This window comes from Carcharodon carcharias, chromosome 6 (genome assembly GCF_017639515.1).
Source record: "Carcharodon carcharias isolate sCarCar2 chromosome 6, sCarCar2.pri, whole genome shotgun sequence".
Lineage (NCBI taxonomy): Eukaryota > Metazoa > Chordata > Chondrichthyes > Lamniformes > Lamnidae > Carcharodon > Carcharodon carcharias.
In genome coordinates, this window is record NC_054472.1 from 133217486 (window position 1) to 133244384 (window position 26899).

The 26899-nt window shown below is 43.1% G+C and overlaps 1 protein-coding gene across 1 annotated transcript in view; it reads right to left on the bottom strand.

Annotated features, from left to right (window-relative positions):
- gra (granulito) overlaps positions 1–26899 on the bottom strand; it is a 385915-nt gene that overhangs the window by 60441 nt on the left and 298575 nt on the right. Inside the window, exon 4 of the mRNA XM_041189045.1 lies at positions 3150–3285. Coding sequence (XP_041044979.1) covers positions 3150–3285 — 136 coding nt within the window. The remainder of the gene's footprint in view (positions 1–3149; positions 3286–26899) is intronic.

Below are 26899 nucleotides of genomic sequence, written 5' to 3' on the forward strand. Positions count from 1 at the left end.
TGCAGCCTTTATGAATCCCATTGTATAAAAGTTAAAGGCTACAGTGACCATGACAGCTACTGTACATGCCCTGAATCAAAGCTCAAGTTGTGGCTGCAACAAATGATGTAGCTCATTGATTTTCTGAGATATTACTCCTCAGTGAAACTTAGGTAGGAGAAGTGCTCCCTTAAGACACACTGTCAGTGTGGTCTCTGCACACTACCATCCTTGCCCCTTGCCTTATCTGTAGCTGCTCTCTCCTATCTTCATGCTTGTTCACTATTATCCTCCAGCACCTTTAAGTACCCTTACCAGACCACCTATGACTACAGTCAGAAATCAGTTATAGAAATGAGGAATAGGTCAAAAAACACCCAAACACCCAAGCTGCCTAAGGAGGACAAACCAGCAACTAACCTGGATATACAGGATGAACCCTTTAAATAGAGCTGGTGAAGGGTCCTTGATGTCTGTTAGTGTCACAAGTTGCTGAGTGAATTTCTCACACAGTGAGTCAGGTGCTGAGATAGCCCAATTTCACAAAAGGATCCTACAACAAGCGCAGGACACTTACTTAAATGTTTTAAATGGGGCTTTTAATACTTGTGGTGCACACAGTGGATGCCTATGAGCGGCACAATCAAATATGGTGGGTTCAATTCCCACATGTGACAGGTGGGCTCACACTACCTTCCATATTGGATATTTCAGCACCTGTTTTCCACCCATAAAACAGGCACTGCATTAACAAATAACTACCCCATAGATTTATCCATAGGTTTTTTTAAAAACGTGGAACATAAGATTTTTAAAAAAGGAACTTACAGTTAAGTATTCAAGTATTCCAACTAAATTATTGCTTTTCTTTAAACCTTAAGCCAACAAGTGTGCAAGAATGGTCTATCACTTCCCCTTCATTTCTCCACCTTTACATAAAGACATATTAAAACAAAAGTAGGCTGGAAGTGTACAATTCGTTTTTTAAACAGTCAAATGTTGATTTTGGAGAAGAGACAGTTAGTAAAGAATAGAAACTAAGGGAAAAATTAAAATACAAAACCTTCATGCCAATCAAGAGCCATTTTTTACTTCATATTTTGACAAGCTTGTCATACACTGACAAGTTTTCGACTAACCAATAGCAGCATTTGTCCAGTGTGAATACTTAAATGTTAATATCTGAATGGTTCTTTGAGTTAAGAATTATTTCCCTATATTATCACCAACTTTCCAAATCTTGATGCACTGTCCACCTTTCTTTGCTTACTTAGTTTCAACAGCTAGTTAAGCAGCCAGTAATGTGCAAGAATGACTTGGGTCATTATCCACTTATTTCCGCACCCCAAGGAATATACGCATTCTCCACTGATGGTTTTCCAAATTCTACCATCCTTGTCACTGTTTGCCTGCAAGCAACATTTATTCTTGGCTGATTTTACGCTCTGACATATTTGACAGATGAATTTGACATCTTTATAGAAGTTACAATAGTTCAGATTTTGCAGTCTGTGGCGAAGCAAGTCATGCACTGCTGACTTCAAAGAAAGCTTTGCTGAGCGATTTAATGATCTCTCTGGTGAGAACGTTACCTCTCTCAACATGCAATTTATTGTGGCATTTTTTAATAGTAATTCTGAGCTTTAAGCTGCAGTGATGTCACCAACCTGTCCAAGCAGCCATTTACATTAAAATATTCTTATAGTCAGCCAACCAGGAAATGGAAAGTATTAATAGTCAAAGCACTTTTAAAAAAAATTACAAACAGTGAAATAAAGGTTAGAACGTGGGGTTAAGGTAGCAGCTCAAACATCATTAACAAGTTTTAAAAGTTGTTTTTTTTTGGATTTGTAGTGGACTACATATTATAAAATGTATGATTACAATGAACAATCAAATAGATTCCATGCTTCACAATAGTTACATTCTTCTATTGCACCATAGAACAAGAATATTCAAATGGTTCTCAGTCATAAATTAGTTCTCCCTTAATCCACCACAAAATATGCAAAATCATTATCAGAACAAATGTTAGAAATCTTGGAATATCATATTCATATCTATATACACACATTAGTTGATTGTCTAGTAACCTCCCGATTTACTCATTGAGAAAAGCTCTGGAAACCAAGGGAAACGTGGTGGGGGCAGAGACCCGAGTTCTTAGGAACTGAGTGTGGACCAGACATTGCAAGAAGGAAAATGAGGTTTACAATATTGAATGGAAACACCAGGAAGTAGTATCAAATTTATCCTTTCATCTGGAAGGATAGTTATGATCTACACAGTAGAGCTAGAAGTAGGTTGGTGTTCAGCAAGTAAATTAGAAAGTTCATATTTTCTTGAGAATACTTCTTGTGATTAGAAGAAATACAGGTTAAACAATTTATACAGACGATCAGAAGCTAATACCTAACTTATTTGTGGAAATGGATTTTTTTTTTTACTGTGATAGGGTAAACTCAAACTAATAGCTTTGGCAACTATGATCCTAGAAGGCCTCTGTGAGGATTCTTGTTCTGTAGTCAAGTAACTTTGCAAGTGGTAAATATTTAACATTGGCTACATACAGTAGGACCTCTTCACTGTATTCCATGGAATCTGCTACTTGTAACCCTTAAGTATAATGGAGTGGACAAAAATGTGATTTCCAATTATTGTGAGCTATCAAATGCAGTTCAAGGCACTGTTATTCTATCTACCTAAATACTAAAATTCTTAGAAAGCTGATGTGTGTCTACTTCAAAAGAAGAAAAATGAAAGTCCTACTATATAATTTGCTATGGTAATTTGTTTATATGTAAATAAATGACTATGGTTTAGTAGCATGTTACTTTTCTACTTTCTGAGAAGAATGCCCTGAGCTTCCACATACTCTGGAGTAAATAATTTAATAAATCTCAATTAACATTTAAACTTGGTCGAAGTTAAACCATAGGAGAGTTAAGTTACAGAAGAACAAAAGAAAGAATATTCCAGAGGGTGGAGGACTATGTGGGTCTTACAAAGTACATAAAAAGACAGTGTTCCTTAGTTGTCCTTTATTTTGGTAGGTGACTGCTCTACTTATATCCAGAGATAATTCATTTTATTGTAGCATATTTCATAAATTTACATCAGTATAAATCTCTGAGCACTGTACTATCTAGTAATACAAATAATCCATTTACCCTTCTTTGTGCCATCTCCCTGACCAGAATGACGTCTTTCTATCGGTCGTTCTTGTCCTTTAAGATCTTGTTTGCTTCTAAATGTTGGGACGTCACTCCATTTGGTTTCCCGTTGTGCATATCCGCTTGAAATAGTCTGCAAAATTTTTAAACAATGGTTACTTTTAATAATAGTCTGCGTCACTCATTTATCTGCAGGGCTGCTGGAAGAAAAATAAAGTTGCAAGGCAGGGGAAAAGATTGGAGAGATCAAGCAGAATTTGTTTTTTACATATCTATTCCTCTCACTGCCATTTTATGAACAGCAACTAGTGCAATCCTTTATAACCTGCCACTCCCATCAGTGATGCAGGTTAGTTCAAATTTCCTATCTGTCCCTATGCTGCTAATGTTCTTGGCCTATTAGTCTAACATTTTGCACTTTTTCAATTTAATAAAGCTGGTAAATTGTGGGTTACAATGGCTATGGAAACCACTGTTTATCTGTAAACAATTAACAGGTTCACCAATTGTTTTTCATGGAAGAGAATCTGCTCCCCTGCTCTGGCCTAATTATGGTTCCAGTCTCTCACATTTTGGTTGACACAGTTGCAAAAACAATTACTATTTTGCCTTCTCAGGTACCTAGGAATGGGCAAAAATTACAGGCTTCCCAGTGATGTCCACATCTGAAAAAAAATGAAAAGGAATGACATTTTTTCAGAATGCACCAAATTAAGATGTCATGAAACACATGGCAAAGGAATTGAGTGTTCTCAACAATAACATTGGATGAGAATTTGCAGTAGAAATAATGATGAGGCTATCGGCGCTCACCATTTTTAAGGAACATATCAGACAGCAGCTTCAGGCATCTGCACACACAGAAACATAGGAATCAGGAAGTTGTGTCTGAGTTGCCCTGCTCCTCCAAAAGTTTTGGTTTAACCATGTCTTGTCAAGAGATTTGGCGTTCAAATAAAAGTGGGATGTTTAGTTGTTGTACTTACCCATTAGATGCTCACTAAATACATTGAAAATTGTTACGGCTTGTCCATTCAAGTGTAACCAAATTTTAAAACTACGTGGTTAAGTTTTAATTAGGGCTAAAATACCTCCCTAGCACTGAAAATTTATTTTAAAAACATAGAATCACATTTCTTCAGATTTTAACTATTGTTGACAAATTTTTTAAAAATTAAAAATTAAAAAATAGTTTTTCTAAAAGTTTATTTGTCTCTTTCTTAGTCAATTCTTTCTTTCTATCTCTTTCATTTTGCTTTCTGTATACAATTTGGTATCAAGCTAAATATTCTAACTTACACCAAAATAAAAGCAAAATACTGTGGATGCTGGAGATCTGAAATAAAAGCAATAGGTAAGGCAAATGGAATGTTGGCCTTTATTTCAAAGAGAACGGAGTATAACAATAGGGAAGTCTTACTAAAACTATACAAGGCACTAGTTAGACCACACCTAGAATACTGTGAACAATTTTGGTCCCTTTACTTAAGGAAAAATAAACTGGCATTGGAGGCGGTCCACTAAGTTGATCCCGGGTATGGAGGAATTTTCTTATGAGGAGAGGTTGAGTAGGTTGTGCCTGTACTCATTGGAGTTTAGAAGAACAAGAGGCGACCTTATTGAAACATATAAGATTCTTAGTGGGTTTGACAGGGTAGATGCTCAGAGATTGTTTCCCCTTGTGGGAGAGTCTAGGACCAGAGGGCATAATCTCAGAGTAAAGGGGCGCCCATTTAAAACAGAGATGAGGAGGAATTTCTTCTCTTAGGGGGTAGTCAATCTGTGGAATTCTTTACCGCAGAGGGCTGTAGAGGCTGGGTTGTTAAGCATATTCAAGGCTAAAATAGACAGATTTTTAATCAGTAAGGGATCCAATGATTATGGGGACAAGGCAGGAAAGTGGAATTAAAGATTATCAGATCAGCCATGATCTCATTGAATGGTGTAGCAGACTCGATGGACCAAATAGCCTACTTCTGCTCCTATATCTCACTGTCTTATGCTCTTATAGCACCTGTGGGAAGAGAAACAGAGTTAATGTTTTGAATGCAATGTGACTCTTCTTCGGAACTGAAGAAAAGTTGGGAATGCTATTAGAAAAGCGGGGAGGAGCAGGTGGAGCAAAAGAGAAGATCAGGGCAGAGGACAGGGGAGATTAAATGACAAAGATGTCATGAAACACATGGCAAAAGAATTGATAATGATAGTATTAAAGACACAACGCATTGGTCCAGGGTACATTTTAACAGCAGAATAAAGATCAGCGCTGTCTGAAGGCAAAAACATGAGAATAAGATACTGACTGACACTTGAGGGAAAGAAATTCAAAATGGAGAATAGAGTTCGTGGTCTGAAGTTTTAGAAATCAATGTTATGTCCAGAAGGGTGTAAAGGGACTAATCAAAAGATGAGGTGCTGCTCCTTCAGCTTTCGTTGGGCTTCACTGGAAAGTTGTACCAGGCCGAGGGCAGAAGTGTGCCACAACCGAATAGATCTTCCTCTCCCATTCCCTGTCAGCATTCAAAAGGGACAGTTCCCTCCATGACACTCTGGCCAACTCATCTATCATCCCCAATACCTGATCCACTTCCCATGGCATCAAAGGATGTGTAACTTTGTACCTCCTCCCTCCTCACTGTCCAAAGCCTCAAACACTCCTTCCAAGTGAAACAGCATTTAGTCGCACTTCTTTCAGTTTAGTCTATTGTATTTGCTGCTCATAATGCAGCCTCCTGCACACTGGGGGGACCAAACACAAACTGGGTGCCACTTTGCAGCGTACCTTCACGCATTCTTTAAGCATGGCCCCAACCTTCCAGTTGCTTGCCATTTCAGTTCCCCATCTTGCTCTCATGCTCAATTTCTGTCCTTGGCCTGCTACAATGTTCCAGTGAAACCCAATACAAGCTAGGGGAACAGCACCTCGTTTTCCGATTAGGCCCTTTACACCCTCCTGGACATAACATTGATTTCAAAACCTTCAGACCAAGAACTCTATCTTCCACTTTGAATTTATTTCCCCCAAGTATGTGTCAGCATTTTGTGCTCATGTTTTTGCTTCAGACAGCGCTGACCATTATTCTACTCTGACACCTACTCTGAACCAATGCTGTGTATCTTTAATACTACCATTACCACTCCCTTTGCCTTGTGTTCCATAACATGTTTACCATTTAATCTCCTCCGCCCTCTAACATGGCCTTGTCTTTTGCTCCACCTGCACACCCCCCACCCTTTTATCAAAAGCATAAAACCCATCATATTCCTACCTCTCTTCAGTTTCAAAGAGGAGTTATATTGGATTTGAAATGTTAAACCTGTTTCTCTCTCCACAGCTGCTGCCAGACCTGCAGAGTTTCTCCAGCACTTCCGGTTTTTATTCTAACTTATAACTACCTCCTGGTTTAGACTCTGTAGGCAGGATTTTCCCTCCAAGGGTGAGATACAGAGTTTTGGACCACTTCCAGGTGCTGAAACTGCCCCTGGGGTACAGTGTGATTAACTGTGATTTCACGGGGGCACCCCCTTAATTGGCCTGGAAATAGGCTCACCGAGATCAGCGCATTGCTTCTTAGGTTTTGGGCTCCAGGTCACAAACGAAATGCTTGCTTTTCTGTTACTCTTTTTAAAATCCAATTAAGGATGGCAGACAGGCTGTCAAAGCTGGAGGGTCAATCAGAATGTTCCAGCACGAAAGGAGCAGCAAGATTTAAAGGCTGAAGGTGTTTCAACATGGAGATGTCCTCTCTCCAACTTTTTATAATCTAAACTAAAAAATGGATCTTGCAGCCAGGTCACAACTGCGTGAGTGTAACTCCTCCACGAGCTGGCCGGCAGTTGCTCCTGCATCCAAGAGGGAGGGCCTCTAGGCCTTCACTGAGCATTCCCCCGCCCCACACTGGCCTGTGCCAGGCAACCACCTCCTGACACCTATATTGACCCTTGCTGCTTGTGGGAACCTGGAGGCCAACTGAAAAATCTCAGCCTCCTTTAATTGACCTTAAATGGCTCTTAAGTCGTGTTGGCTACCTACCACATGATGGCAGTTAGCCCTGCCACCACCATACCCCATCTGCAAAAATGGCCTGGAGGCAGTATGGAGCAAAGGAACCAACACACCAGGGCTGTCTTTAGTTCGCCTCTAATGTAGATCCAATGGCGGCTGAAAATCCATCCCTGCATGGCTTCATAAGGATTCTTTAATCTGATTGGTTAAGGAGCCACACCATGGCTTGCCCTGTTCACACAGGTCCCAGATCGGTGAGGGTTCTGCAGTGGTCATGCCCTCTAATGGAAGTCAACGTGTAAAAGCCAATTAAAAGTCTGTGGGCAAGTGTAAGTGAAATTAAAGGCTGTCGCCAATTGTTTGCTGCTGACTGTAATACCTGGGATATTGTTTATTAGCATTCATTTCACCGCCCATGTTTAGAACCAACCTTTTTCAATGACTATTAACTATCTTAGCAATATCTTAGTCTGATCCATATTAAAAGCGAAGGACTGCTGCACCTTCACGTGCGAAAGTGACACCAACTTCCAATCATGAAATAAAAATTAAAATGAAGGCAAAATGATGTTCTAAAACTATTTCAGGACTACATTTACAATGAGGTTTTAGGATTGCTTAATGTGCAAAATGAAGTAAAATTGATATGCAGCAACACTTGCAATTTACAGATGCTCCTGGAAGAAGCCTATGGAATTAAGATATCAGTTTTCCATTCTTTGAATTTTAATTCTCAGGCAGTCATGAGGAAAATCCAACAACTAGAGCACAGATTCAAATGAGGAAAGGTGAACATTTGTATAATGGGGCTTAATTTCCAAACATTTTCATAAAATTATGAAGGAACCATTGTGCACACATTTGTGGGAGGGAGTTGCCCTGGGGGTCCTCAACATTGACTCTGGACCCCATGAAGTCTCATGGCATCAGGTCAAACATGGGCAAGGAAACCTCCTGCTGATTAGCACGTACTGCCCTCCTTCAGCTGATGAATCAGTGCTCCTCCATGGTGATCACCACTTGGAGGAAGCACTAAGGGTGGCAAGGGCGCAGAATGTACTCTGGGTGGGGGACTTCAATGTCCATCACCAAGAGTGGCTCGGTAGCACCACTACTAACTGAGCTAGCTGACTACTAAATAACATAGCTGCTATACTGGGTCTGTGGCAGGTGGTGAGGGAACCAACAAGAGGGAAAAACATACTTGACCTCATCCTCGCCAACCAGCCTGCCGCAGATGCCTCTGTCCGTGGCAATATCAGTAGGAGTGACCACTGCACAGTCCTTGTGGAGATGAAACCCCACCTTCACATTGAGGATACCCTCCATTGTGTTGTGTGGCACTGCCACTGTGCTAAATGGTATAGATTTTGAACAGATCTAGCAACTCAAGACTGGGCATCCATGAGGCGCTGTGGACCATCAGCAGCAGCAGAATTGTACTCAAACACAATATGTAACCTCATGACCCAGCATATCCCCCATTCTACCATTATCATCAAGCCAGGGGATCAACCATGGTTCAACGAAGGGTGCAGGAGGGCATGCCAGGAGCAGCACTAGGCATACCTAAAAATGAGGTGTCAACCTAATGAAGCTATAATGCAGGACTACTTGCATGCCAAATAGCATAAGCAGCACGTGACAGAAAGAGCTAAGCAATCCCACAACCAACAGATCAGATCTAAGCTCTGCGGTCCTGCCACATCCAGTCATGAACAGTGTTGGGCAATTAAACAACTCACTGGAGGAGGTGGCTCCACACCTATCCCCATCCACCATGATGGAGGACCCCAGCACATCAGTGTAAAATATAAGGCTGAAGCACTTACTAACAATCTTCAGCCAGAAGTACCAAGTGGATGATCCATCTCAGCCTCCTCCAGAGGTCCCCAGCATCATAGATGCCAGTCTTCAGTCAATTTGATTCATTCCATATGATATCAAGGAATGGCTGAAGACACTGGATAGTGCAAAGGCTTTAGGCCCTGACATATTCCGGCAATAGTACAGAGGATTTGTGCTCCAGAACCTGCCGTGCCCCTAGCCAAGCTGTTCCAGTACAACTACAACACTGGCATCAACCCGGCTATGTGGAAAATTGACCAATTATGTCCTGTACACAAAAAGCAGGACAAATCCAACCCAGCTAATTACTGCCTCATCTACTCTCCATCATCAGTAGAGTAATGGAAGTAATCATCAACAGTGCTATCAAGCGGCACTTGCTTAGCAATAAACTGCTCATTGAAGCCCAGTTAGGTTCCGCAAGGGCCACTCAGCCTCTGACCTCATTACAGCCTTGGTTTAAACATGCACAAAACAGCTGAACTCCAGAGGTGAGGTGAGGTGAGGGTGACTGCCCTTGACATCAAGGCCGCATTTGACAGAGCGTGGCATCAAGGAGCCCTAGCAAAACTGTAGTCAATGGGAATCAGGGGGGAAACTCTCCACTGTTTGCAGTCATACCTGGCACAAAGGAAAAAGGTTGTGATGGGTGAAGGGCAGTAATCTCAGTTCCAGGACATCACCGCAGGTGTTCCTCAGGGTAGTGTCCTCGGCCCAGCCATCTTCAATTGCTTTATCAATGATCTTCCTTCCACCATAAGGTCAGAAGTGGGGATGTTTTCTGATGATTGCACAATATTCAGCAGCATTTGCGACTCCTCAGATACTGAAGCAGTCCATGTCCAAATGCAGCAAGACTTGGACACTATCCGGGCTTAGGATGACAAGTAGCAAGTAACATTCACGCCACACAAGTGTCAGGTAATGACCTTCTCCAACAAGAGGGAATCCAACCATCGTCCCATGATGTTCAATGGCATTACTGTCACTGAATTCCCCACTATGGACATCCTGGGGGTTATCATTGAAAAGAAGCTGAACTGGACTAGCCATATAAATGCTGTGGCTACAAGAGCAGGTAAGAGGCTAGGAATCATGTGACGAGTAACCACCTCCTGACTCCCCAAAGCCTGTCCACCAAATACAAGACACAAGTCAGGAGTGTGATGGAATACTCCCCACTTGCCTGGATGAGTACAGCTCCCTCAACACTCAAGAAGCTGGACACTGTCCAGGACAAAGCAGTCCATTTGAGTGGCACCACATCCACAAACATTCGCTCCCTCTACCACCGCCACACAGTAGCAGCAGCATGTACCATCTACAAGATACACTGCAGGAATTCACCAAGGCTCCTTAGACAACACCTTCCAAACCCACAGCCACTACCATCTAGAAGGACAAAGGCAGCAGATAGATGGGAACACCTCCACCTGGAAGTTCCCCTACAAGTCACTCACCATCCTGACTTGGAAACATATTGCCGTTCCTTCACTAACGCTGTGTCAAAATCCTGGAACTCCCTTCCTAACAGCACTGTGAGTGTACCTCCACCACATGGACTGCAGCAGTTCAAGAAGGCAGCTCATGAACACCTTCTCAAAGGCAACTAGGGATGGCAATAAATGCTGGCCCAGCCAGTGAAGCCCATATCCCATGAATAAATTTTTAAAAAATAATTGGCACAGATCTTCCAGTCTCTGGATGGTTGGAGACCAGACATACCCAGAGGATGCACTATGAGACTCCTCAAATGCAAGGACTCCATGGTAATGGCCCGGGAAGTTTCAACTTCCAATGGGCAATTTCTTTGCTCCCTGGGACCCTCCGTAAAAGTTTCCAACTCTGACTTAGAGTCAGAGACTTTGGAGTGTTCTGACTTATACACTTGGATGGTTACCCAGGAAATATTAGACAGAAAAAAAAGTCCAACTCCTGGGTACCTATACAACTGACACTCCCGACTTCCCAATGACACACCAACACACCGCCTACCTTGCCGACTCTCCCCCTGACCATTTGACTCCCAATAGCTCTATTGACAGACCAGGAGAAACAATAGATTATTGTAGACTATATACTGTAAAACTGTGCTTTAGAAAGTGGATCTAAATATAAAGCAAGCAGGTCAAAGCAAAGCAGAGATGAATAGATGAGGTAAACCATAACAACTCAGCAGATAATAAACAATTTAGTCAATAACAGTCATCAGGCAGTATCCAGAAAACCAAATCATTAATTGCTTGCCTTATAATCCTAAACAATATCAGTCACTTCTACTTATACCCAATATTCTTGCCAAATGAAATTGTCCCTCCACTGAGCCAAGCCCAATACTCAGGCCCATGAATGCAACACCTTTTCTCCATAACCACCTTCAAGTATCCTATACTGTACTAGAATAACTGACAGGATACAGACAGTTAGACAAATAAATTTGCCTGAAAGTTTACAACGTAAGGTTCAAGTGTGCTCAGCCTGCATCTCTTTCATGAAACTGTATGATATGCACCTCTGCTCCGTAATTCAGTGCTACATCTAGCAGGGAGGAAACAACATGGATGGCTGTTGGGTGTTTTCATGAATTGCCAGGCCCTGTATTTTCAGAGACATATGCATAATTATTTGCATTGGATGGCAGGAGATCATGGATATGGCATCTTCCTGTGGGACATCTCCATTACCATGCCAGCTTCTAATGGGAATCCCAAAATGTGATTATAGATCTGTATGAAACAGGCTGTTGCATTAGAGTTGAACCCTGCATGATGGTTGTCTTTATTGAGTTTTCATCCTAGTGAATCCAGATAAAGCAAACTGTTGTAAATTAAAGACCTGTGTAGAGAATCTGTGTAGCTCCAATTAATGCATTTGTCATCGTAGTTATGCCTGAATGAAGACAAGGTGAGAGCCATGCAGAAGCTAGGGCAAGGGGGTAGGACACCACAGGTGCCAGTTCATCAGAGTGATGCAGCTCTGCTGCAAAAGACTCAAGACTTCTAGAGGCCAGCCTACTAAAGAAGATTGATGAGCATTTATCAGGAAATGGTGGGTGCATCAGGAGTTTTCCAATGAACTATTTTGTCACGTTGCAGAACCTAAAAAAATCCAGTTCTAACTTGTGTCCAGAATTAGTGCAGATCATGGAAACTACTCTGCATATCTTGATATGAGTAGACAGTTCAAAAAGGCTCTGCTGACAGTTTTCAGAGCAACACACTGCTGCCATTGAAGATCAGATGGCTGCCATCTTGGCATTGGGGGCCAGTGTTGACAGAGGCCTCGAAAGCATCACAAAGGTCCTGGCTTCCATTCTTTCGCAGAGTCATGGAAGCAATGAGGCACCATCCAGTGGCCTCAACTGCCTGGGAGGGCTACCTATAGTTGTCTCTCAGCGGTAAGGAGTTAAGGAGTAGAATCCCTAACAATTGATAAAGATGCCAGGCTGGTAATAAGGAGCACATAAGACAATGAGATTGCAACCTATTGCACTTTTTACCTGAACAAGACTGCCATTTGAACGAAGCCTAATGTCTTCACATCCTGCATAACTCTGTCACTAAAGGAAAAAGTGTTGGTGCTCCCCGTGGTATAGAGAGCTTCGGTGATCTGAGAAGTAGACTGAAAATTGAGATATGTTGTTGATACCACCTGCTGCAGTCTGAAAGAAATACTTTGGTATAAGAGTTGCGGGCCACAGTGACCTTTACAGCCAGTCAGTGCTGTCTATGCCATGGTGCAGAACTCAAGTTGTGGCTCCAGCAGTGACATAGCTCAGTGGCAATCTCTTTTGTGAAGTGAAAGCACCTCAGACGTTGCTGTCAATAAAGTCAATGTAGAAGTGCTCCCTGAATAGCCGCTATGGATATAACTTTCTGCAGTGTCTATCACCTTCTCCTCACAGTAACTGCTTCTGTTCTCTGCTGTCCCTCCTTGTTGTGTTAATTGTCCAGCCATGATAGCAGCCCTGAGAAGGCTGGTGATTGCAGTCAAACTACCAATGAGGCAAGTAACAATAGTGAAACACCAAAAAAATTGAATTATTTGCAGACAAAGTGAACCTTCCAGAGTAACAAAACACAACTAAAGTGGCCAAGAAGTTAACCTGCAGTCTGAAATTATAATCCAACCCTAACTTATAAGTTCCATTTGATCTGTTTAAATAGTGCTGATGAGGAGCCCTTCCTGCAGGCTAGTATCATAAATTGCTAGATGAGTTCATTACATTGTATATCAGGCATTAGGGTATACCAAAACAGGAAAAGAGTCCTGCAAGAGCTCAAGTCCATGGTCTGGATTTGTGCAAAGACGAAGATGCAAAAATGGTGGAAGTAGCCAAAAATCGAATGTCCCACCCCCAAAAATTGCACCAATCAATTATGCGGGGATGGGAATGGGCCCAGGTTGGGATTTACACATGGATGCTTCATGGAGACAGTTGCCTATATAAATCAACAGCTGCTTCCACTCATGTCTAATTTTCATGATCCAGGTATGCGAAATATGACATGCACAGGTTAGAGCTGGTAGAAGCCAGTTTCTACTTGTGGAGACCTTTTGCGAGATGGGTACCCCTTTGGATATGGTCCTGGACACCTTTGGGAGATCAGGTGCCCCTTGAGATTGTTAAAGTAGACATGACTGTGCATAAAAACATTAAGTGTCAAGCTCATTGCAACTGTCAAAATTGTCAAAATGAATTGTCATACACAATTGTCGAAAATATCGAAATCAACTGTTAAAGGAAACTGTTAAGCAGTCAAAATATTCAAAGATCCTGCCCTTTAAATCACTGAAAACAAATCTGGAGCATTTTAAAAAATCATGCTTGCTTGCTATTTCATTCTGTTGACATAATCCTGAGGCCTACCATTACCGAATTCATGCTTAATGACTGATTTCACAGTCTTCCATTATCACTGTAGAATGCCTTCCATTCCACAGTTTGAATGACAGCTCCAAGTGGTTACAGACTCTTTGAAGTGGGACAATGAACTCCAATGTTTGTTTTCATAAGATGTAGTTGAAGGAATGCAAATGTAGTGAATGATTTTTTATGAATAAGTGTTTTTTTTATTTTATTTTATCTTATTTAATCCAAGCATGTGTCCTGAGGTCTGCCCATGTGGATACTGGGTGAGTTGACATGGTAGGTGTAAGGGAGAAGGGTGGTGGATGAGGAGCATGGGTTAGCACAAAGTTGGCTTGGGGCTGTAAAGAGCCACAGGATGGATAGAGAAGCATAGGTTGGCATGGGGGGATGAGCAGCCATGGGGATGGGTAGAGGGGAATAGGTTGGCATGGAAGGTTTGAGGGGCCATGAGGGTGAGTATAGGAGACATAGATTGACAAGGACATGCGAACGTAACAACAATAGGCCATCCGCCACTCGAGCCTGCTCCGCCATTTAATAAGATCATGGCTGATCTGATAGTAACCTCAAATCTGCATCCGGTCTACCCCCGATAACCTATCACCCCTTTCTTATCAAGAGGGTATGAGGAGCCATGGGAGTGGGTAGAAGTCATGATGTGGCATGGGCTGGTATGGATGGGGCATGGGGAGTGTGTGGGGGTGTGAGGGATTGTGGGGGGTGAGAACTGTTTCTCATTTTGTTGTTTTTTTTTAATTGGGGGCACAGTTCCAGAACACAGAGGCAAGCCTTTCACCCAGCGCCCCCTTGCATCTGGCAACCTCTGCACTTATCCAGGGGACGGCAAGCCCGGCTCCCAAAGAACCTTACCACTCTAGAATGAAAATCCCAACATCCAGGGCACTTTCTGCAGGCTCGGCTTTGTGGAGCCTAGAAATATCTCGACTCTGCGCTCTTGACCCAGGAGTGAAAATCCAGGCCCACAAGTTAAATAGGTTATTCACTCTTTTAAATTCTTCTGACATGTGCCCTTGATGATCTTGGAGAATCCTAGTCCAATATAAGGAATGACACACTTTTGGATGAAAATGTACCCACACTTTCTGATTGTCATATTGGGAAATTAGAAGGTCATTTAGTAACTGGAAACTATTAGTGCCCATTTGAAACAAACCAAGTGCCAACCTGGTAAGTTTGTTATGAGGCTAATTATTAAAAGATGATGTAATTTTAGGGCAGAGTATAATAGAAACTCTGCATTAAGAATTGAATAAACTACTACTCCTACAGAATTAAGAATCAGCACCCAGTGATGAGGCCTACCTATCCAATTCCACAGGCATTGCATGCATTTCTGGTTTCTCAGTAATAGCGTATCAATGATTTTCACAATTGCTGTTCACCGCAGATCACGGCAACATTAAGATCCTTTGTACTGGGCTGCCAGTACTGGGCAGATGGAACAAATTTGCATAGTTTCTCTCACAAATGAAGTTATGGAGAACATCAATTCCAAATTACAGAAGTTGGTCATGGCTCAATTTGACAGGGCGGGGATCAAAGCTCCAGTGTTGAGATTTACATTCCTCAGTGACACTGTATAGTTTTCTCTCAGTCAGCTTGCAAGTCACCTATGGGGCATGGCAGTAGAAAGAATCAATAAGGCAACTTTCTACACAGATAAAAACACATTTAACTAACCCAGCAAGCTCCACAAATGATTGAAATTCCATGGGTTGAGTAAGCATTGGCTGTCATAGACATGCCTCAAGCTGTAATGGAACCACCTAATGAACTTAAATGTAAAACCATCTCCATCTTGAAGCTCACAAAGTACAACAGAGATGTACCAACACTAGAGTAGTACTTAAACACAGTGGCAGGTAAGGCACTAAAATATCACACTTTATAGAGTCAAAGGAAGTACAGCGTTCACCACCAGAAACGCCAAATAATTTGAGCACTTTTTCCTCCTTGGTGTACTGAAGTTTTGGTAGCACAGTGAAAGATATAAGAGATGGATCTGCAAATCTTGTGAAGGGATTAGATTTTGAAATTTCAGGAATTACTTGCTCAAAAAATCTAGCTAGTTGCACCTCCATTTCTTCCATTGGGCCATGGTTCTCCCAGTTATTTTGCTGCATGCCTAAACATCTTTGTATCATGAAGTTATGTGGCACGTAGCAGACCATCGTTATTTTGAAAAGTCTTTGATGAACTCCTTGGAGTAATCAACCTGAGAGGTTCAAATAGTATATGTTTCTTTTAGCATCGCAATGGTGTGCTCCACAATAATTCTAGTTGAGGGATGTGATTATTTGCATTTAAATTCTGTTGTTGATTCTATTGAGGAAACCACTGAACATCAGTCTGAATGTATAACTTTAGTTTTCAGCATCCTAAGACGTGAATAGTTACACGTGAAGTAACTAACATGCAGAAATGCATTATGAAATGCACTGAAGGGTCTCAGACGAGCGCAACTCCTTGCCAAATAGCATGACATGAAATAGTTAATGCAGCCACTAGAATGAGACAACATTCTATATTATCAAGGCACTGACGCCATACTCCATAGAGAAACTGACTTTAAAACAATCGGGATAGAATTAAATATACAGGTAATGATCAAAATGAATAAAGTTAAATAAATGGGATAAAATTTGGGTTGGGGCAATTGAAGGCTTGAGAGAAATAATACTTATTATCCAAAAGATGGATACAGGTGGGGATAGAACTGGACAATTATATAAATCCATGCAGAATCTGTTGTTTTTGTATGTATTTATATGCTAATAGCTTAGAAATTAACAGCACTCCTCAAAAGAATTCGGGATATCAGGATATAAAAATATCTTCAGAATTACCTGGAAAAACTCAGCAGGTCTGGCAGCATCGGCGGAGAAGAAAAGAGTTGACGTTTCGAGTCCTCATGACCCTTCGACAGAACTTGAGTTCGAGTCCAGGAAAGAGCTGAAATATAAGCTGGTTTAAGGTGTGTGTGTGGGGGGCGGAGAGATAGAGAGACAGAGAGGTGGAGGGGGTTGGTGTGGTTGTAGCGACAAACAAGCAGTGATAGAAGCAGAATATCAAAAGATGTCAACAACAATAGTACAATAGAACACATAGGTGTTAAAGATAAAGTTGGTGATATTATCTAAACGAATGTGCTAATTAAGAATGGATGGTAGGGCACTCAAGGTATAGCTCTAGTGGGTTTTTTTTATTTTATATAATGGAAATAGGTGGGAAAAGGAAAATCTTTATAATTTATTGGGAAAAAAAAAAGAGAAGGGGGAAACAGAAAGGGGGTGAGGATGGGGGAGGGGACTCACGACCTAAAGTTGTTGAATTCAATATTCAGTCCGGAAGGCTGTAAAGTCCCTAGTCGGAAGATGAGGTGTTGTTCCTCCAGTTTGCGTTGGGCTTCACTGGAACAATGCAGCAAGCCAAGGACAGACATGTGGGCAAGAGAGCAGGGTGGAGTGTTAAAATGGCAAGCGACAGGGAGGTTTGGGTCATTCTTGCGGACAGACCGCAGGTGTTCTGCAAAGCGGTCGCCCAGTTTACGTTTGGTCTCTCCAATGTAGAGGAGACCACATTGGGAGCAACGAATGCAGTAGACTAAGTTGGGGGAAATGCAAGTGAAATGCTGCTTCACTTGAAAGGAGTGTTTGGGTCCTTGGACGGTGAGGAGAGAGGAAGTGAAGGGGCAGGTGTTGCATCTTTTGCGTGGGCAAGGGGTTGTGCCATAGGAGGGGGTTGAGGAGTAGGGGGTGATGGAGGAGTGGACCAGGGTGTCCCGGAGGGAGCGATCCCTACGGAATGCCGATAAGGGGGGTGAAGGGAAGATGTGTTTGGTAGTGGCATCATGCTGGAGTTGGCGGAAATGGCGGAGGATGATCCTTTGAATGCGGAGGCTGGTGGGGTGATAAGTGAGGACAAGGGGGACCCTATCATGTTTCTGGGAGGGAGGAGAAGGAGTGAGGGCGGATGCGCGGGAGATGGGCCGGACACGGTTGAGGGCCCTGTCAACGACCGTGGGTGGAAAACCTCGGTTAAGGAAGAAGGAGGACATGTCAGAGGAACTGTTTTTGAATGTAGCATCATCGGAACAGATGCGACGGAGGCGAAGGAACTGAGAGAATGGGATGGAGTCCTTACAGGAAGTGGGGTGTGAGGAGCTGTAGTCGAGATAGCTGTGGGTGTCGGTGGGTTTGTAATGGATATTGGTGGACAGTCTATCACCAGAGATTGAGACAGAGAGGTCAAGGAAGGGAAGGGAAGTGTCAGAGATGGACCACGTGAAAATGATGGAGGGGTGGAGATTGGAAGCAAAATTAATAAATTTTTCCAAGTCCTGACGAGAGCATGAAGCAGCACCGAAATAATCATCGATGTACCGGAGAAAGAGTTGTGGAAGGGGGCCGGAGTAGGACTGCAACAAGGAATGTTCCACATACCCCATAAAGAGACAGGCATAGCTGGGGCCCATGCGGGTACCCATAGCCACACCTTTTATTTGGAGGAAGTGAGAGGAGTTGAAGGAGAAATTGTTCAGCGTGAGAACAAGTTCAGCCAGACGGAGGAGAGTAGTGGTGGATGGGGATTGTTCGGGCCTCTGTTCGAGGAAGAAGCTAAGGGCCCTCAGACCATCCTGGTGGGGGATGGAGGTGTAGAGGGATTGGACGTCCATGGTGAAGAGGAAGCGGTAGGGGCCAGGGAACTGGAAATTGTTGATGTGACGTAAGGTGTCAGAGGAATCACGGATGTAGGTGGGAAGGGACTGGACAAGGGGACAGAGAAGGGAGTCAAGATAACGAGAAATGAGTTCTGTGGGGCAGGAGCAAGCTGAGACGATCGGTCTACCGGGGCAGTTCTGTTTGTGGATTTTGGGTAGGAGATAGAAGCGGGCCGTCCGAGGTTGGGCAACTATCAGGTTGGAAGCTGTGGGAGGGAGATCCCCAGAGGAGATGAGGTCAGTGACAGTCCTGGAAACAATGGCTTGATGTTCAGTGGTGGGGTCATGGTCCAGGGAGAGGTAGGAGGAAGTGTCTGCGAGTTGACGCTCAGCCTCCGCGTGGTAGAGGTCAGTGCGCCAGACAACAACAGCACCACCCTTGTCAGCGGGTTTGATGACAATGTCAGGGTTGGACCTGAGAGAATGGAGTGCAGTAAGTTCAGAGAGAGACAGGTTAGAATGGGTGAGAGGAGCAGAGAAATTGAGACGACTAATGTCGCGCCGACAGTTCTCAATGAAAAGATCGAGAGAAGGTAAGAATCCAGAGGGAGGGGTCCAGGTGGAGGGAGAATATTGAAGATGGGTAAAAGGATCCGTTGAACTGGGAGAGGACTCCTGCCCAAAGAAGTGAGCCCGGAGACGAAGACGGCGGAAGAAGAGTTCAGTATCATGCCGAGCCCGAAATTCATTGAGGTGAGGGCGTAAGGGTATGAAACTAAGTCCTTTGCTGAGCACTGAACGTTCAGCATCGGAGAGGGGAAGGTCAGGGGGTATAGTGAATACACGGCTGGGGTTGGGATTGGAAGATGGGGTGGGGACGGAGGGACAGGCAGGGGTGGAGGGTCCTAGATGGGTGTTGGTGTCGATGAGTTGTTGGAGCTTGCGTTCCTTAGCACTTGAGAGAAAGAGAAAAAGTTTCTTGTTGAGGCGTCGGATGAGCCGAAGGATAAAATGAAACTGGGGGCACGCGCAGCTTTGAAAAAGGGTACGGCGGTGCTGCTGGAGGGAGAGGTCGAGTGTGTTCATATGGCGGCGCATGGCACTGAGAGTGGATTTCAGAATGTGACGGGAACAGCAGTCCGAGAAACGTTTTTTTTTCCCAATAAATTATAAAGATTTTCCTTTTCCCACCTATTTCCATTATATAAAATAAAAAAAAAAACCCACTAGAGCTATACCTTGAGTGCCCTACCATCCATTCTTAATTAGCACATTCGTTTAGATAATATCACCAACTTTATCTTTAACACCTATGTGTTCTATTGTACTATTGTTGTTGACATCTTTTGATATTCTGCTTCTATCACTGCTTGTTTGTCGCTACAACCACACCAACCCCCTCCACCTCTCTGTCTCTCTATCTCTCCGCCCCCCACACACACACCTTAAACCAGCTTATATTTCAGCTCTTTCCTGGACTCGAACTCAAGTTCTGTCGAAGGGTCATGAGGACTCGAAACGTCAACTCTTTTCTTCTCCGCCGATGCTGCCAGACCTGCTGAGTTTTTCCAGGTAATTCTGTTTTTGTTTTGGATTTCCAGCATCCGCAGTTTTTTTTGTTTTTATAAAAATATCTTCCCCTCAACTGGAGGAGTTGCAAGGTTAACTAGAATGCTAATTGTTAAAATCTAATTTTATTATTGGAAACCAACATCTAACCTTATTAGAAACTAACATGACTCTATGAGGTACACTTCTTTGTGGAATAATATCGAGCGAAAATCTAGAAGTAAGGCACAGTATAGAAAAGATGCCAAGATTGAGGGATTCTGAGAGTTTATGTCAAGTTTTGCTGCTTACAGTGGAAAAAAGCTGAGACCTTGAGGCTGTCAGTGAGAAACTGCTGAAGTATCGATATCTCTCTCCCTCTATGAGGTAAGAAACCACAGGATGTAAAAGCATCGAGATGTAACAGTGCATACAAGGTACATTACTTACGTAAATATGTAAGGTTAGCAGCAGCCACATAAACTATGCCTGGTTGGTCAAGGAAAATATCCTCATGCAAGGGGCTAAAGATGATTGGGGATAGGGAGGGTTAATTGGATAACAGACAGAATAAAAGATGCCCTCAATTTGTCTTTGTGCAGCAGAGAGAGACAAACCAGAAAAACAAGACAAGGTACAAGAACAAGCAAGACAGGAGACAAGAGAGAGAGAGAGAGAGAAAGAAAAAAAGACTTGAACACAAAAGATCAAAGAGAGAAACCATTCATGCTCTTTACTGTCCATATCTTGACACAGGTAGTATGATCCACATCAAACTATAAATCACTGGCCAAGTTTATTGACACGATTTATCGGAGAACTTAATGAACTTGTCCTGACTTTGTCTTAATAAAGTTGATTCACGACAAAGCTTTACCCCCAAGTCTGTTCTTGCTTTAAGGTGTGCAAGACCCCCAAATTTTTACAATCATTCCAAGCCCTCAAATAACATAAGAACATAAGAAATAGGAGCAGGAGTAGGCCATTCGGCCCCTCAAGCCTGCCTGCCATTCAATATGATCATGGCTGATCTGTCCCAGGCCTCAACTCTTCTTTCGTGCCAGCTCCTCAGAGCCCTAAACTCCCCAGAGCCCCAAACTCCCCAATACTTCAAAAATCTTTCTACCTCCTCTTTAAATACTTTCAGTGACCTAGCCTCCACAACTCTCTATGGTACAGAATTTCAGACATTCACCACCCTCTTGAGAGAAGAAATTCCTTTGCATCTCAGTTTTAAATGAGTGTCTTCTTATTCTGTAACTATGTCCCCTAGTTCAAGATTCCCCCATTATTGGAAACATCTTCTCAACATCTACCCTGTCAAGCCCCCTCAGAGTCTTGTATGTACCAATAAGATCATCCCTCATTCTTCTAAACTCTCATGAATAAAGGCCTAAACTGTTTAGCCGTTCTTAATAAGTCAACCCCTTCATCCCAGGAATCAGCCTAGTGAATCTCTTTTGAACGGCCTCCAATGCCAGTATATCCTTTCTTAAATATGGGGACCAAAGCTGTACACAGTGCTCCAGGTGTGGCCTCACCAGCACCCTGTACAGTTTTAACAAGACTTGCCTACTTTTAAACTCCAATTCCCTAGAAATACAGGCCAGAATGCCATTTGCCTTCTTAATTACTTGCTGAACCTGCATGCTAGCTTTTTGTGTTTCATGCATAAGAACTCCCAGGTCCCTCCGTGCTGCACTTTTTTGGAGTCTCTCGCCATTTAAATAATAGTCTTCCTTCTGAATCTTCCTACCAAAGTGCATGACCTCACAGTTTCTTCCATTAAACTCCATCTGCCGAGTTTTTGTCACTTACTTAACCTATCTATATCCCCTTGCAGGTTCCTTATGTCCTCACCACAACATGCCCTCCCACCTATTTTTGTATCATTAGCAAATTTGGATACATTACACTCTGCCCCCTCCTCCAAGTCACTAATATAGATAGTAAATAACTGAGGCCATAGGACTCATCCTTGTGGCACTTCACCCATGTCTTTCCAAGCTGAAAAAGACCCATTAATCCTGACTCTCTGTCTTCTGTGTGTTAACCAATCCTTAATCCATGCTAATACATTACCCGCAATACCGTGAGCTCCTATCTTGTGCAATAGCCTTTTATGTGGCACCTTATCGAATGCCTTCTGGAAATCCAAATACACTACATCTGCTGATTCCCCTTTATCAACCCTACTTGTTATATCCTCAAAGAGCACTAAAAAATTTGTCAACCATGATTTCCCTTTCACAAAACAATGTTGACTTTGTTTGATTGCGTTAAGCTTTTCCAAATGTCCTGCTATTTCTTCCTTAATAATGGACCCCAGCATTTTCCCAAAGACAGATGTTAGGCTGACTGGCCTATAGTTTCCTGCCTTTTGTCTCCCTCCCTTCTTAAACAGGGGCGTCACATTAGTAGTTTTCCAATCTGCTGGGTCCCTCTGGGAATTCAGTGAGTTCTGGAATATTTCGACCAATGCCTCCACTATCTCTGCAGCCACTTTTCTTAAAACCCTTGGATGCAAGCCATCAGATCCTGGTGACTTGTCTGCATTTAGTCCCATTAATTTGTCAAATACTTTGTCCCCCGTGATAGAGACTGTTACAAGATCTTTCCTCCCATTAGCTCCTTGATTATCTGATATCTTTGGGATATTTATAGTGACGTTCACCATGAAGAGCGATGCAAAATATTGGTTTAAGGTATCTGCCATTTCTCTGTTCCCCATTATCAATTCTACAATTGCATCCTCCAAGGGACTCACGCTCGTTTTAGCCACTCTATTTCTTTTTATATACCCATAGAAGCGCTTACTGTTTATTTTTATATTTCTTGCCAATTTACTTGGTGAGAAATAACAGGCATTGTTAACAACCACATTCACTATGAGAGGTACCTGGACAATAGGTATGTACTTTCATTATATTTCTCTGACCAATCATTACTTTATCATTAATGGAACAGAATCCCTTTCTGTTCACAGAGGCTTTGTGGCTGATACTCATGTGGATGCAACCAGCTACATTTTGGGATCATTATGAACTATATCACCTCCTTTCCAAGTAGAATATGATGGAATAATGCTCCTTTGGAGTGGAAATTGATCTGGCAAATGTGTCTGTGATGACTTGGGAGAATCTAGCATCATTAAAGCGTAAGACTGTGGTGACCGTTGGAAGTATTGTAAAAGTCATTCACCTAGTAGAAATTGTCTGCAGGTCAGCATGGAGTGAATGGAATAGCTCTCTAACAGCCTTTAGCAAAGCAGATGCAGACAGGTTTCATCTGACATGCCCAGATGGACAAGTCATGGTTTGGAAATGTGGGTTCTGGTACCAGATTAATGTCATAGCACCCATATTTGGAGTCTCCCACTGAACTTGAAATCCTCCTCTAAATTATGGAGATCTATGGGCACATCCAAATAAATTCCGATCCTCAACACTTTGCTTGCTGCAGCTTCAATACTAGAAGAATGCATCAATATTGGGGAAAGGACTCAAGAAAAGGAGAGTAAAAACGATACCCTCCACAGCAGCAAGCTAGCCTGTGTGACTTTGACCTTCACTGTTGCTGGGTCAAAATCCTGGAACTCCCTCCCTAACAGCACTGAGAGTGTACCTACAACACATGGATTGCAGAGGTTCAAGAACGCAACTCACCACCACCTTCTCAAGGGCAATTAGGGATGGGCAATAAATGGTGGGCTAGCCAACGACGCCCACATCCCATGAATGAATTTTTAAAAACTTAAAGTAAGCCTGCACCACTTAAAGGGAAGGAGCATTCTGGTTGGAGCAGGTTCTAGAATTCATTACAGATGTGACTTGGAACTGGAAAAGACCCAAAAATGGCACAACATAGTAGAGAGCAGGCTCCTAGATTTAGTTGATGATGCAGCACTGGAGTCCTTGCAGCAAGAGGTGGACAGAGCAGAGGTGTTCTATCCGCAGTTTGGGAGGCGGGGTGGGGTACCGTTGGGGAGACACAGCACCAAACAGTTAAACTCTGGGAAGGCAAAGGGAGCAGAGCTATTCAGGTCAATGGCAGGAACATAGTCCTGGGGACCTGGATGCAGTACTAGAAATAAGTTCAATTAGCTGAAATGAGTAGGAAAGCTTAGTAGATTAGTAAACACATCTTGAAGTGCCAAATGCCACGAATTGCACCACAAGCTTCATTCAATGCTCAATGCATCACACCACCGTCTCTCACCTACCAACAATCCAGAATTCATATTTTATATTCACAGCTTCATCTCACCCTCACATCATAACTTTCACACACACCCAGCTTTTTTTTATTTTGTGGAATGTGAGCTTCACTGGCAAGTCCAGCATTTGTTGTTCATCGCTAATTGCTCAAGAAGGTAAAGGTGAGCTGCCTTCTTGAAACACTGCGATCCATTTAATATAGGTACAGCCACAGTGCTGTTAGGAAGGAAATACTAGGATTTTGACCCAGCGACTGTGAAGTAGCAGCAATTTAGTTTCAAGTCAGGATGGTATGTAGCTTGAAGGGGAACTTGCAGGGGGTGGTGTTCCTGTGTGTCTGCTGCCCTTGCTCTTATGGGTGGTAGAGGTCATTGGTTTGGAACGTGTTGCCAAAGGAGCCTTGGTGAGTTGCTGCAGTGCATCTTGTACATGGTACACACTGTTACCACTGTGCATTGATGGTGGAGGGAGTGAATGTCTAAGGTGATGGATGGGGTGCAGATCAAGTGGATTGCTTTGTTCTGGATTATGTCAGGCTTCTTGAATGTTGTTGCAGCCATACTCACCCAGACATATTGCACCACACTCACTGACACACTTCCCTCTCTGTTGCAGGACAAAGTGGTGCATAAACACTGAAAGCATTGGGGACAGGCACGGCTGCATGTCTTCACTCAAATGGAAGAGACAGCGATTGGAGCCATGACTGAGACTGAGGCCAGCAGTGAGGCTGAAGAGATTGAAGATGACAGAATGTTACTAACTAATCCTCCTTCTCACATTCCACATACCCTTCTCACAATCATGTCTGACTCCCAAGCTGCTGATGGTGTAATCATACACCACTTTCTACCTCCTCTTCCTTCACCCTAAACTTATCTGTGTGCCTTTCTGCTTTCAAGATATCCAAGAACAGCCACCTGGCCAGGCAGTAGTGGAGGGACATGAAGTGCAACAGGTAGAAGAGACCAACTATGATGAAACGCTGTCACTCAATCTCATACTCACAGCCGCCAGCTCAGACATGGGCACTGCATATAATTTAGAGGATAGCTTAGACACAGGATCCGCATGTGGTGAGAAATTGGGCAAAAGTGACCTGCCATCACGTCAGGTGGCAGCTTGCAACATGCAAGGCTGCATGCAAGTTCTGCTACAGAGGACTCAGTTGATGCCTTTGATGGGGCAGCATACAGAAAAAAATCTAATGTGCATCTCCAATGAAATAATTGGCATATTGCCGGGTGTGCCAGAAAGTCTGTTGCCACGGTTGAGGAGCATGGATGAGGTCTGCACCAACTTGGAACAGGGCTTTGAGCATAGTTTGGAGGCCCTCTTTAAATGGTGGCTAACTGGATGAAAACACTTGTGAACCTAACTACAATGCAGCATCTGATGGCTAACATATCAGCCTCCATTGTAAAACAGAAGCCACACACCTTCTGAATGCTGCAATAGAAGCTCAGACTGAAGTCAATGTAACCTCAGCTTGTTGCCATGCAAGCACAGCTTGCTGCAATGCAGGTTCAGATTGCTGCCATCATGGCTGCAAATGTCACTGCTCAAAGAGCAAGGTTTTTGCAGCAATCTGTCCTCCAGATTGCTCTGTGAAGCACAAATCTGCTGTTTATCCACAGGATGACAGAATTTGTTCTCCCACTCACCTATGCCTTTGCTAGCCCAGATTGCTCACCTTTGCTAGCTCAGGTTGCTGCTGCCCTTGCCGAGATGGTGCAACCAAAGCTATGCTCTCTAGGGCCAGGACTACTTGAGGTCGTACTGCAAGGCTATCTGCAGACTCCCCGATTGAAGATCAGCAGCTTTCTTCCAGTTATGAGGGTTTAAGACCTCAGCCCATATATTTTCTTTTATAAAATATATAGATAGCTCTTGCTATCTCTAAAAATTTAAAATTGGACAAAGACCAAAAATGGCTGAATCTATGTCTGTCTGTGACCCTCAAGTAAAAGAAGCTACCTGGAAGTATCAGGGAAACTCGCACATCATTATCTCTGAAAAGCCATGAATGACACATTGTGGGCTGCACAGACCAAATTCAAAGAGACTGGTCCATCTTCTTTCTTTAGGAGGTCCACTTCTTTCTTCAACTGTGAGTCGGTTAAGTCCAGATGCTTTTAAAAATGGCGCTCAGATATGATGACGAGGTACAAGCCATCCATGCCGTCCAGCCGCGCTAAATGTTGCAAATCCGCCCCCCCCCCCAGGCATATTTAATCACACAATACAGCGCGAATTCTCAGCGGCCTCTGTAGCAAGAAACACTTCCGATCCCTGACACGGGACTTATGCCCAGGAAGGAAAATTCTGCCCATTATCTCTGAAGAGCCAGTAACAACACATTGTGGGCTGCACAGGCCACATTTAAAGAGAGCTATACAAAGGCCACCTGCATTTCACAACCAAAGCTGGCCAACAGGCGTCTACTCGCTTGCTAAGACAAAAGACCCGCGACCTTCCTTTCAATTCTTAATGGTTGAGACATTCAACATTCTCAGGGATCCAGACAAAGGATACAGAGCCTTTGTCAAAGACAATGTGAAGAGGTGGGAGTCA